The sequence below is a fragment of the Nelumbo lutea genome, chromosome 7 (genome assembly GCF_056320005.1).
Source record: "Nelumbo lutea isolate HS-2025 chromosome 7, American lotus-T2T, whole genome shotgun sequence".
Taxonomy (NCBI): Eukaryota; Viridiplantae; Streptophyta; class Magnoliopsida; order Proteales; family Nelumbonaceae; genus Nelumbo; species Nelumbo lutea.
In genome coordinates, this window is record NC_142690.1 from 12,103,554 (window position 1) to 12,117,239 (window position 13,686).

The window sequence follows — 13,686 nt, forward strand, 5'->3', positions numbered from 1 at the left end:
AAGAAATAGGAAAGTTGGGAGTTAAGCCTGCGGACACACCTATTGAACAAAACCACAGGATTAGTGCAGAGGGTGGAGAGCCTATTGAAGATAAAGTTATGTTTCAACGGTTAGTTGGAAAGCTTCTCTATCTTTGCCTCACAAGACCTGACATTAGTTATGCAGCCAGTGTAGTTAGTCAGTATATGCACTCTCCTAGAACTACTCACCTCCTTGCGGTTGAAAGGATATTAGCATATTTGAAAAGGTCCCCAGGTAGAGGCATTTTGTTCAAGAAAAATGACCACATGAAGATAGAAGTCTACACAGACGCTGATTGGGCTGGGTGTGTTGATGACTGAAGATCTACCTCTTGTGCCTTTGTTCGAGGTAATCTGGTCTCCTAGAAGAGTAAGAAACAAAGTGTTATTTCTCGTTCAAGTGTTAAAGCTGAATATAGGTTCATGGCAAATGGTGTGGCTGAGATTCTATGGTTGAGGTAATTACTAGAGGAATTGGGTATTGTTTATGAGAAACCCCTAATGTTGTACTGTGATAATCAGGCTGCCATCAATATAGCCCATAATCCAATACAGCATGACATAACTAAGCATATCAAAGTGGACCAGCATTTTATCAGAAAAAGGGTTGCATCTCAAGAAATATGCCTTCCCGACATGCAACTTGTAGACCTTCTCATCAAGGCTGTTTCAAGAAAGAAGTTAGAAGAAAATCTATGCAAGTTGGGAATGACAAATATCTACTACCCAACTTGAGGGGGAGTATAGGAAACTGTGGACCCCACATTGAGAGTATTTGTGTGACACCCTGAGATGTACTTAGATTTAATTGATTAGGATCAGCTTTCCTAGTAGGATAAGGATAAGTTTTATTCTATCTTATCTAGGATTAGTTCTATTTTAATCTTATCTTTTATTGCCATGTAAGCATTAAAGTTCTTTTACAATTAGGAAACCATGTATATAAATTAAGGATTGGGGCAGTTGTTTTAAGCACTCCAACCATTCTCTTCTTTCAAAGCTTCTCCCACGAGTGCTTCTTCTCTATCTCTCTTCTTCTCCTTTTCTCCTTCTCTTTTATTTTCTATTCAAAACCTAAAGAGTCTCTGTAGTCTTGTACGACTATTAAATGAATGCAAGCTTTTGATGCAATTGCTAGGCAAGGGGTGAACACAGAACAAAGGTTTTGAGGCAACTTGTTGTAAGAGAATAATTGCAGGGTGAGAAAAAACCTCAACAATGTTAGGCACTTTATATCTTGCGGATGCTCAATATTCTATACATATTCATTCTTTTACTTAATTAATAAAACTCTCATACTTTCAAATCCTTCATCCATTTGTTGGCCAAGCTGGATTTGGTCCTTTTGGATCCTAACTTGGAAGATAGTAGAATTTGGTCTCCCAACCCTGTGGCTTCTTTTTTTATGCCATTTTTTTGACCTACTCATCCATTTTGTTTCCACAGGGGAGAACTTCCCAGTGAAATAAATTTGGTGTAAGCTCATCCCTCCAAAAGTTCAAGCTTTATGCTGGGAAGTGTTCCTTGGAAAGATTAATACCTGTGACATACTGCAAAAAAGAAGGCCTAATATATGACTCTCTCCTTATATGTGTGTGCTATACAAAGCTTGTGGTGAAACCATCCCCATTTACTAATCTCTTATCCTTTTGTGCATTGTGTTTGGGAGTATTTCTGTTCTCTCTTTGGTTCCAAGTGGGTTCCCCCAAGATAATGGTAAGCTTATTCAATCCCAATTTCTCGAGCCAACCAAAAAAGAGAAGAGTTATGTGGAGAGTAGTAAAGGTAGCAATTGTGTGGACTTTGTGCGAAGAAAGAAACCAAAGAATTCTCAACGATAATAGCAGGTCTAAGGAGGAGCTTATAGAAGGTACAAAAGTAAGAGCTACACAGTGGGTATAAAAGTAAGAGCAAATTTTCGTTGTTTCTCAAATAATGAGATAGTAAGATCTTAAACAAAAGTGGCACAAACAAATAGAAGGAGAGACATTGTAAGTATGGATTGGAAAGCCCCAATTGAAAACAAATTGAAACTAAATTTTGACGATAGTTCTATGAGAAAACTGGGAAGGGCAGACATAGGGGGAGTATTTAGAAATCATTTAGGTGTTGTGGTGGCTATTTATTTGGGACCAATTAGTTTTGATGACTCAAATAGAACTGAAATTTTGGCATTGGTATAAGGACTAAGTGGGAAAGGCATCGGAGGCGGGGCAGGGCAGGTTGGGTTTTGCAAGCATTGTCCCCAACCCCAAACTCAAATACCCCACCCCGTACTCCAACGAGGCTAGAAATCTTAACCCCATCCCAGTCCTTGTGGGGAACAAGGATCCCCGAATTTGTACCAATCTTTCCTACACAAAAATCTTTTTTTAATTTTTTGAAACCTACCCAGAATTATATTATATTATATTATGTAATGTACTATCATAATATATATTAAAAGTTGTGTGTATGGGGTCAGGATTAGGGCAGGGTGGGCAAATACCATCCCCAATCACCAGATTTTGGGTTTCCCTGAAACCTGCCCCAAACCTGATAAGAAACCCACTGAAGTAGGGCAGGTCAGAGCCCTAGCAGGGATGGGTCAAATTGCCATCTCTAGGACTAAGGCTAGCAAAACAACTTGGCTTCAAAGATGTAGAAGTGGAAGGGGACTCAAAACTGGTCATATCATGGACAAGGCAATCAATTTCAGCACCTTGGAGTTACAAGCATACGTTTAAGGAGATAGATTACCTATCAAGAGAACTCAACACCAAACTTAGCTGGATTAGAAGAGCTGCAAATGGGATGGCAGACATTTAGCAAAACATGGAGTTAACAGGCATACTTTGCTTTGGGAAAAAGAGTGAAGCTATATACCTGGGTTGGTTGGAGTGCTCCAATGTTGTACTAAACTTATTTAATATCTTAATCTAATGAATCTCTTTTGCAGATCATACAATAGGACTCATACAATTTTATCATCTCTCCTTTCAACGCATTGGTTAACCATAATACTTTTGGAACTCAACTTGTAGAGTCTAGGACAAATATCACTAAATTTCTCCTCCCCACACCAGACTTGTTCCAAAACCTCACCATATCCTTACTTCCTTTTCCAACTTAAAACATTAAATGAGAAGCAAATTCCTCTTGGAACTTCATTATTCTTCTCCATATTCTAACCCCAGATGATGATGTAACTTCCTCGGACTCCCTACCAAATCTTGACACCCCATATTTAAAAGCAACTACCTTTCTCCACAAAGCATCTCTCCATACCAAATCCCCATGACCACTTACTGCAAAGCTTTATTCATTTCTCAAATTCGCCTTATTCCCAAACCACCCTGTCTACATTTAACTAAATGAAAATTTTCATGGAATCCCCCCCCCATTCCGATGCGGTTCTTTTTGTACTCTTCAACTTCCTTTTCCAGAACCTTGAAAATAGACGAGGAATATAAAGAAACAGCTTGAGAACATACTTTGAATAAGCATGATTCTACCTCCCAAAGGTAAATATCTATATTTCCAAGACTCCAGTCTCTTATCCACTTTATCCAACACTACTTGCCATATAGACACAGCCGACGCATTTGCTCCAATTGGAATACACAATTAGGTGAAACATTAAAGGGAAATTCCCCACCTGGCATCCCAAGGCAATCCTCTGATAACCCATCATCCAAATCACCTACCTCACTCATTCCATTCTTGATAAGATTACAATTGTGAATATTATTAATAAGTATAATGTTCTTGTCCCCCGTTATGATTAAGAAACAACTTAATACAAAAAAAATCACACTGCAGTCATCTAATAAAACTAACAAACATGTAAAGGAAACACAAAAATTTTACAAAAAAAAAGGAAATAACACAAAATTCAACCAGAATAAACCTGGCAATGGCGAGTCGTTCAAGTGTACGCCTTTGGAGTGGGGAAAATCCAGAATCAGCAGCCTTGAGATCATAAAGCCCCGCAAAGCTATCCCTGAGATGCTCTGCAGCTACAATCTTCAACCTCAGCTTTTCAGATTCTTCAAATGATTGATTAGAAAGGTCTTGAGAGCTATAAGAGATGGAGGGTGAATTGTCAGCTTCAAAATGAAGCCCTGGAATGCTGATGATTCTGGTCCAGATGGCACTTTTAACATTGTTGCAAAGATGTAGTCCTGCTGAAGAAAGTGAATTTTGTAGCTTTGGCCATAAATCCAAAAGCGAAATTCCATTAGTTCCCTGGGCACAAATCTCCTCCAAGGCAGCAGAGATGATTGAGTCCATTGTTATGGACTACAATATTTTAACTGTTTAATGGTTTATAAGCAATGAGCATAACATCTGTAAAATCTTATCTATCAAGAAGTATAAAAATATACTGATGCTTCTATGAATGTCAGGATGCAACACAGGTAAAGCATGTTTGACCTGAAAGCCCAAAGAAAATTTAAGCTTAATGTTGATGTTATAACATTCTAGTAAGAATACAATGCAAATATTCACCAGTACCAAAAATGAAAATATTTAATACATTTGTATTGAAGTTTAATGTTGAGGTTCTAACATTCTAGCAAGAACACAATGTGGATATCTAATATATAAGAACTCCATAGTTGGCGTAATTAACATAAGCCCTCCAATCTTTGTCTAGAGATCAATGTTACATAGACTTTCTTAGTTTACTATCCAGTCATCCAGTGGGGTCTAACTGGAAAGGCATTTGCATCATTCTATATTGATTGTTTATATGAGACTGTTACTGAGGAAATTTGAAACATGAGAAAACTGTTTATTATCCAGCCATCCAGTGGGATCTAACTGGAAAGGAATTTTCATCCACCCCTTTGCTTCTGTTCAACAACAACCATGTTGATGTAAATTAAAAACATGAGAAAATTGTAAATCAAAAACATTCAACAACAACCATGTAAATCAAAAACATGAGAAGAAAAATTGTAAATCAAAAACATTCAGCATATGTATAAAATCAAGGACAGTCAACATCAGAGCTGTTGTTGAAACTGTGAAACATAAAAATGACAAGGGGGAAGCTTCAGTCCACTGATGTGTTATTGAAACATTCACAGTAAAAAGGAAGCTTATCAATATTCAGAGGGGGACGGCAGACATACCGTTCAAATGGGCAAAAGAAATAGCAACAAATTTACAGGAGGTTAATGGTGTATGAAGCACCTTGCAGGGGGTTACAGGGCTGCCAAAAGAAGAAGAAAATGGTCGATTCGTCAGTATGAAGCACCTTGCCGGCATCAAGGCAAGGGATTAATGGGGTGTCAACAGTGAACTTACCAGCATCCACAACCTCCAGCCAGCGTCAAGGCGTTAGAATAAGCAACTCTCTGCAAGTCCGACCGTCTGCAACTATCCTCAATTTGCTACCCTAATTCGTGGTTAGGGTTTGGACATGCTTTTTTTTCTTGTGGAATGGTAGATCCGCGATGCATCGGATCAGAAACCATCAGCACCACATCAAACTACACAGCAGCACCACATCAGCCATGGATTTCATGAAACATCTAGCTGTTGGGGGAAACAAGAATTTAATGCTTCCCATAATGGCTCCTTTCACGAAAATCGATGAAGAAACGTTTACCATCGTTTTCTCAATAAACAATTGAACCAAACATTGATTTCAAACCCAATAAATGTTTATCAACCCAAACACCGAGGTGGTGTTGAGGTGGTAGCGTTTATTGAAAAAACGTCAATGGAACCAAACACGCTCCTAATTCCATCCGTGTTCTAGGCGAAAGAATAACAACAAAACGAGAAATGAAAGAGAGAGAGAACCGTCTGTCGTGGTGGAAGTTGATGGTGATTGACGGGGGCTACTGACGGTGATCGACGCGAGAGAGGGCAGAGGGCGGAGGCAGGGAAGAAAGGAGAGGGTTAGAGGGGAAGAAAAAATAAAACAAAATATAACAATTCACACAGGCGAATGGCCCTATTCATGTAAATCTAGCATGTACTCATTTCATTGGCCCCACAGCCCGCTTAACAGCACTGGGGCATTCATCAAATCTGAGCTCGTTAAACAGCCCAAAGTCCAGCCCATCAAATGCAGCAGACCTAGACTTAATTTCCCTGCTTCTCAACGAACAAAAATCTGTCGGTATGAAAACTAGGTGAGTTCGATTCCACCACTAAGCTGATAAACTATGGTTCTTCTCTTAGTTCTTTAGTACACATTTTACTATAAAATCATCTCAGTTTTCTTTATTCGTTTGTTGTTGTCTGCCTTTGTGCTTTTCTCTTTTACAATCAGAACTGAGTTCATTCTTCCCATTCCTTTTCATATTCAGATCATGTCTCTCATAAAACCTAATCCTCTGGCCATGTTACCTCTTTCCTTTGTTTTGTTTTGTTCTTTAAGGAAGCTATCTTGCGACAGAAGATCCCTCATAAAATTAGTTTTTTCTAATAATGTCTCATATATCATACAAGGGACCTGGGATGGCATCCGTCTTCATCCCTGAGCTTGCAATCGACAGTTAGGAAGCTCAGGGAGGTTGAGGCAATGGTCAGTTACTAACTGTCGATTACAAACTCAGGGATGAAAACAGATGTCATCCCAGGTCCCCTGTATGATGCACGAGACATTATTAGAAAGAACTATTTTTATGAGGGATCTTCTGTCGCTTGGATAGCCTCCCTAAATCCAGCTTCCTTAAAGAACTAAACAAACAAAGCAAAGAGGTAACATGGCCAGAGGATTAGGCTTTATGAGAGACATGATGTAAATAAGAAAAGGCAGACAACAACAAACTTTAAAAAAAAAAAAAAAAAAACTAAGATGATTTTATAGTAAAACATGTACTAAAGAACTAAAAGAAGAACCATAGTTTATCAGCATAGTAGTGGAATTGAACTTACCTAGTTTTCATACCGAAGTTTCTGTTCGTTGAGAATCAGGGAAATCAAGTCCAGGTCTGATGCATTTGATGGGCTGAATTCTAGGCTGTTGAACGAGCTCGGATTTGATGAATGCCCCAACGCTGTTAAGCGGGCTGTGGGGCCAATGAAATGAGTACATGCTAGATTTACACGAATAGGGCCATTCACCTATGTGAATTGTTATATTTTGTTTTATTTTTTCTTCCCCTCTAACCCTCTCCTTTCTCCCCTGCCTTCTGCCCTCTGCCCTCTCTCACGTCAATCACCGTCAGTAGCCCCCATCAATCACCATCGACTTCCACCACGACAGGCGGTTCTCTCTCTCATTTCTCGTTTTGTTGTTATTCTTTATCCTAGAACACGAACGAAATTAGGAGCGGGTTTGGTTCCGTTAACATTTTTTTAATAAACACTGCCACAGATGGAAGACAGAGGAAGATAAATGTACTATTGTCATTGATCTCCCTGGTATGCTTTCTCTTCATATATTCCCCTCGTTATTTGTTCACCAATCACATTACGCTTGATTTACAAATTAGAGTGAAAGAATTTCACCCACCCCTTTGCCTCTGTTCAACAACAACTGTGTTGATGTAAATCAAAAATATGAGAAAATTGTAAATCAAAAACATTCAACAACAACCATGTAAATCAAAAACATGAGAAGAAAAATTGTAAATCAAAAACATTCAGCATCATATGTATAAATCAAGGACAGCCAACATCAGAGGAGGTGTCATTGAAACCAAGGTTTTTAAAAACGAACCAGAAACAGAATCTGTTAGGGGACCAGTTTTCGGTTAAGTGGTTCAACCATCCAGGTCGAACGGTTTGACCCATGATGTCATAAATAAATTAAAAATAAAAAATATATTTATAAATAATAAAAATAGCATAAAATTAAATAAAATACATAAAATAAAATTATCTAAATACAAAACTAATACAGTACAAAACACATAGAAAATATAAAAATAAAATACAGAAATTTTCCAAATATTACAGAAATTTTCTAAAAAATACACAAAAAAAACCAAAAAAATCAAAAAATACAGAAAAATAAAACTATCTTAATACAAAAATAACAAAGCATATAACAAACAGAAAATACAAAAAAAAGTACAGAAACATTCTAAAAAAAATACAGAAAACACAAAAAATACAGGAAAAGTACAGAAAAAATAAAGATAAATTAGGATGTGTTTAGTCATACTCATACATGTGCAGAAAATACAAAAAAAAATACAAAAAAGTACATAAAAGCACAGATAATTATAAAAAAAAAACACAGAAAATTGCAAATAAATACAGAAAAAATACTGAAAAATAAAAGAGAAAAGTGCAAATAACTACAGAAAAATAAAACACAAAATTGCAAATAAATACAGAAAAATAAACAGAAAAGTGCAAATAAATACAGAAAAATAAAACAATAAATTGCAAATAAATAATTAAGCAAGATTAATTAAGCGAAAAATTCAAAACTCACCGCTGGCCGCCGCTGCTCCTTGTTGCTCCTTGTTGCTGCTGATTACAAGAGGAAATCCGCTGTAGATGAAGTCCTTCTGTGAGGAAGGAAGGCTGTACTCGCCGGTCGCCGTAGATAAAGCCCTTCTGTGAGGAAGGAAGGCTGTAACCGCCGGTCGCCGTAGGTAAAGCCTTTCAGTGAGAAAGGAAGGCCGTAGTCGCCGGTCGCAGTAGATAAAGCCCTTCTGAGGAAGGAAATCCGCCGTAGCCGCCGGTCGTCGTGATCTACCGTCGGTCGTGGCTACAGCAGGTCGTCGGTCGCGCCGTCGGGGTACGAGGAAGGAAAGCAGAAGGCTGGAAGTTCGTTCTAACCCTAACTCGCAAGGCTGGAATCGGGGACATGAATGCCATTTTTTTTTGTTCTTTTTTATAAATCGAACGAAATTTCGCAACCCGCGAACCGCTGCCCGAATCGAACGGTTTAGCGGTTCGATCGCCCGAATCAGCGGTTTTTAATCTTTTCAACGATTAATTAAAAAATAGCGGTTTATAGTATAATCCGATCCGAGGGTTGAACGGTTTCCGGTTTTCCGATCCGATTTTAAAAATTATGGTTGAAACTTGAAACATAGAATGATAAGGGGGAAGCTTCACTCCACCGTTGTATCGTTGAAACATTCACAATAAAAAGGAAGCTAATCAATGTTCAGAGGAGGGGGGCGGGGGACATACCGTTCAAATGGGCAAAAGAAATAGCAACGAATTTGCAAGGGGTTAACGGTGTATTCAGCACCTTGCGGGTGTTACAGTGCTGCCAAAAACAGAAGAAAATGGCCAATTTGTCAGTATGAAGCACCTTGCCGGCATCAAGGCGGGGATTAACGGGGTGTCGAAGCAAATTTACCGGCGTCCACAACCTACGAGCAGCGTCAAGGCGTGAGAAGAAGCAACTCTCTGCAAATCCGACCGTCTGCGGCTATCCTCAGTTCGATACCCAAATTCGTGGTTAGGGTTTGGCCATGCTTTTTTTTGGGATTATAGGTTTTAAGGCAATATAAATAAAAGTAATAATTTTAATAAATTTGAGAAAAAGATTATTTTTTTAAAAAAATATTAAATAAGGTTAAAATACTGTTCATCTTCATCTATTCACCAGTGCCGCCACCTCTGGCAACGCCTCCGCCTACCTTCGCCTCCGACAACGTTGCCGGAGGTGGGCGGGCGGCGGCGGCGGCGGCACTGGTGATAGACTGATAGTCATTGACCAGCTCTTCACTACCCCTGCTCGCAGTTTTTGCAAATTTTCTTTCTATTTATCAATGATTTTGATTGGAGTTATTGCGTTATTAATTAACCCAGTTCCGCATTTCCCCTGCTCGCAGTTTTTGTATACGACAGGAACCAGATGAATGTGCTAGAAGTGAACAAGACAAACTATGAGACATGCAACGAGAACCATCCGATTCACAATTGGACCACTGACGCAAGGAGGGATGTGGTTCCACTCAATGTCACCAAGACATACTACTTCATCAGTGGCAAAGGATTCTGCTGCAGTGGCATGAAAGTCGCCGTCCACATCAAGAAACTGCCTCCACCGCCAACATCTTTGTCGGAGAAGAGCAAGAATGGGTCTCTGTCCAATTACGGAAGCCATATTGTTTTGTCAGTTGTATTCGCCATTGTTGCACTCTTGTGGGATAATTTCATTGGGTTTTGGTACTAGGAAGACGTAACCAACTGCCCCACGCTCCCCAGTCCCTAGCTTGAGTTTGTGAAGGAGTGTTTGATTTTAAGCGTTTGAATGAAGTTGTTAAAAGGAAGAAACTTTCAAATTTGTACCCTGTAACAGTGATTGCGTTCTTTTGTTAATTGATGTCCCGCAATTTAAAACAGCGATGATTGCGGAGCTGAGCGTCAAGGAGGAAGAAAACGTCAGTGGATTGGATCATTGAAATGTTTGTCTATTTATTTATTTAGTCATGGAAGGTAAGAGTGTAACACAATACAGTCAACCAGTGTCGGAGGCAGGCAGGTGGATGGAAATGGCATTCAAATCCATCAGCGTCGCCGCCGCCACCTCTACCTCCCCCCACCTCCGATAATATTGTCAGGAGCAGAAGCGAAGGTGGGCGGAGGTGGCGGCGTTGGGCAGAGGCGAAGGCAGAGCTGGACGGAGGCGATGGAGGAAGGCAGAGGCATTGTCCAAGGTTGCAGCGACGGCGCCGATGAATGGTTTCCGGAAGAAGACGAAAGTATATTTGCCGTTAATTAATATTATTTTTAAAAGTTAACCTATTTATGAAATTTTATTAAAAATATTAATTTTAGTGATATTAGGGCCCAAAAATTTATCATATATAATCCCTTTTTTTCTATAAAATGGTAAATCCTCGATGCACCAGATCAGAAATCGTCGTAGTGTCCTTGGTGTTTTATTTTTTTATTTTTTATTTTTTTGACCTTAAAAGTCAGAACCAAACCCAATCTAAATATTAATTGTAATTTCTTCCCCTTCTGCAATGGCAAGGTGTGAAATTACCGTTTGGCTGACAGAGAGGTTTCCAGTTGCTTTATAGTTCTCCTGTTGGCTGCTTTGGGTTTGAATTGTCTTATATTTCTAAAATGGTGATCTCCTATAAGGGCAAGGGCAATCGTAATTTTCGTGCATAAAATCTCCATCATATGGCCTTTAAGCAAAGCAATTCTATGCTATGAATGAAGAACACTAAACCAAAGAACATACGTCTTTCCTACTTTCTAGTATTCATGTAATCAAGAAATTTTTAATGGGTAACCTAGTTAAGAAAAGATTCCCATGTGTCTTACGTTTTAGGGCTGGTTCTTGTTGCTTCTTTAATGGACATTTGCATAAGTCCTTATTGACCAAGGCACCTTATAATCATTAAACATGATTCTAAGCTCGTTTGGCAAGTCTTTTTGAGAGGATCTTCTCATAGATCTAATAGTCAATAAATATATTGAGCTTTTGACATAAAATCTAGGCAGTCCGAAGACCATTTGATAGACATGCATCTTTTCATGCATCGTTTCAGGTTTTTCCACATGAGATTAGTCTAAAATGGGCTTTCCACATCTTTTTGACAACAAGATCTCCCACATGCCAAACGGGAATAGACCGATTTTTTGTCTTCCCAGGTTGTAAGCAGTCGAAAGACCACGCGGAAAGATGCGTCAAATAGGGCACCAAGTTGTGTAATGTTGGAGTACAATCTTTTTCTTCTCATCTGGTCTTATGCAATACTCAACCAAGTATCCAATTTACATTAGGAATTGAAGTTCATGGAGGAAGAAACCTTTGTGTAATCTTTCTATCATGGCAAACCATGGGAAATGCTGAACCTGATTTAATTCATTTTTCTTGGGGGAGAGGATTTCCAAGTCTAGTCATTTGGTGAAGAACCTATCTATTTGGCTATTCATCTTGAATTTGAGAGGAATTCTAATTCAACAATACTAGCCACATGTGTTTATGATAAGCCTTCTAATTATGTTTTTCATACTTCTTTTCTTCTTGCAAGCAACCTTTAGTTAAAGTTTCCCTCTTTTGACCATTAGATGTGGTTTGCATCATAAACCCATCGTTGGATCTGAAAATCGGTCATTACATGCAAGCATAGATAATTTGGACCATTGGATTGACTAATGGCTCCTACACATCCAAATGAAAGTGTCACACCAAAACACACATATGGTTGTTTCTTGAAATGTGCAATCAAACAGGAAACAACCAATCCATGAGAAAACGTTTATCCTGTTGAGTTGTAAAGTAGCTTTATGGGTTGTTTCTTGAAATGCCCAAAATAGGCCCAACCAAACAACCAAATGAAGCACGTTCAAAGTGAGTGTTTATCCGATAAATGCCCCTTGAGGAAACACCAACAGTACCAAACACATACTATGAATGGAAACAGGCGGGTTCATGACGGGAATCCCTTTCCCACAAGCATTGGGATATGCTCCTATATGAAAACAGAGTGCGCCTCACACCGACTTTACAGCCACATCCCACCTTGTATTCCTGATGTGCGGGTAGGACATGTTGTGAGGTCGGTATGAGGCACACGCTGTGAAGAGCATATCCAAACTCTTTCTGCAAGCTTTAAAAAAAACAAGGGCATAGGAGAGATGATTAAGTGTCAAATAGCCTCAAAGCGGTGAATATAAATATATTTTTTAGGGAATTTATAACATATATAAACACAATTTATTTCATGTGAATTTATATATTTTTTAGGGAAAATTGCACATTTGGTACTATGTACTTTGGTTTTTGAACTTCAAGACGTGCCAATTACCTATACTTTCAAAACATACCAACTTAGTACTTACTATTAAGTGGCATGTAAAAAGACACAAATACCCTTCAGATGCCACCTGATTTTCTTTATGAACCAGTTCTTTGCACGATTCTAATATGTATAAATGGTACTCGAAAAAGGAAATATCATCAGAAAAAATGTCCAAAAAACTATTCTTTGCAATGGTTATACTCTTGCCACAACACTATCGTAACCAAGAACAGCCTTAATCACATCAGGTATCTTCTTATACGTTCCATTTCCATCTTTGGACACCACAATGTCTACCTGAATCGGTGACACTGACATCTCCAATAACCTCCTCTCTCTCCTAATGAGATGTCAGTGCAGAGAAAAACTCGTTCATTTAAAAGAAATAAATGAGGAATTAGGAGGGTGAATAGAGAACTAATTCTATTCTGTCCTCTTGGCTTGGAAACTAATAGGTGAAAATTTTTCATTGCTTTTGTTTTTTGTAGCTTCTGCGAGCGAAAAGGTCACGTGAATGCTGGACCTTAAGTGGAGGTGGTAGTGAGGGAGGAGATGGTGGCGGTGGTGATGGAAGTGGCAGTGGTGATAGTGAGCAATTTCACCGGCAAGCTTCAACATCACCGATAAGACAAGTGTTGTAGTAGCTCCAATCTCTACATTCCCAAGTCCCTATAAATATACTTCTAAAAGACTTTTAGTTTGTTTGCCAATTTTACAAACCCGATAACCATACAAATCAAACCAGTACCATTGACTCGAGCACTCTCATGGAGTAAGAGCTCGGCAACCTGGATTGCACCCCTTACCGCACTCCAATGAAGCGTCATCTGTCCAGTGTGGTTGGTTGCATTCACATCTCCTTCGTGCTAACAAACAAATAAAAACCATTGACTTAGCACTAACTTTCGTTCACCTATGCTTCAATGCTAAACCCAATCAAATACAGTAAAAGGATAATTTAAAGTTAATTCATTTAATTACAAATA

At 38.8% G+C, this 13,686-nt stretch overlaps 1 protein-coding gene and 1 long non-coding RNA gene across 4 annotated transcripts in view; one reads left to right on the forward strand and one right to left on the reverse strand.

Moving 5' to 3' along the window:
- Positions 1 to 9,052, reverse strand: part of LOC148845124 (uncharacterized) — a 53,930-nt gene extending 44,878 nt beyond the window's left edge. For 2 of the 3 annotated variants that reach the window (XM_088954954.1, XM_088954952.1), the window contains exons 1-4: positions 8,410 to 9,052; positions 5,316 to 5,500; positions 5,141 to 5,220; positions 3,910 to 4,315 (exon numbers count right to left, since the gene is read on the reverse strand). In XM_088954954.1, coding sequence (XP_088811080.1) covers positions 3,910 to 4,292 — 383 coding nt within the window. In that variant the 5' untranslated portion in view covers positions 4,293 to 4,315; positions 5,141 to 5,220; positions 5,316 to 5,500; positions 8,410 to 9,052. Of the gene's footprint in view, positions 1 to 3,909; positions 4,437 to 5,140; positions 5,221 to 5,315; positions 5,501 to 8,409 lie in introns of all 3 variants that reach the window. The other variant, XM_088954953.1, reaches the window with a different exon arrangement.
- On the forward strand, positions 9,037 to 10,222 carry LOC148845125 (uncharacterized). The gene is made up of 2 exons (XR_016102217.1): positions 9,037 to 9,392; positions 9,770 to 10,222. It is a non-coding gene; the product is annotated as an uncharacterized LOC148845125 (long non-coding RNA).
- Positions 10,223 to 13,686: the final 3,464 nt, after the last annotated feature.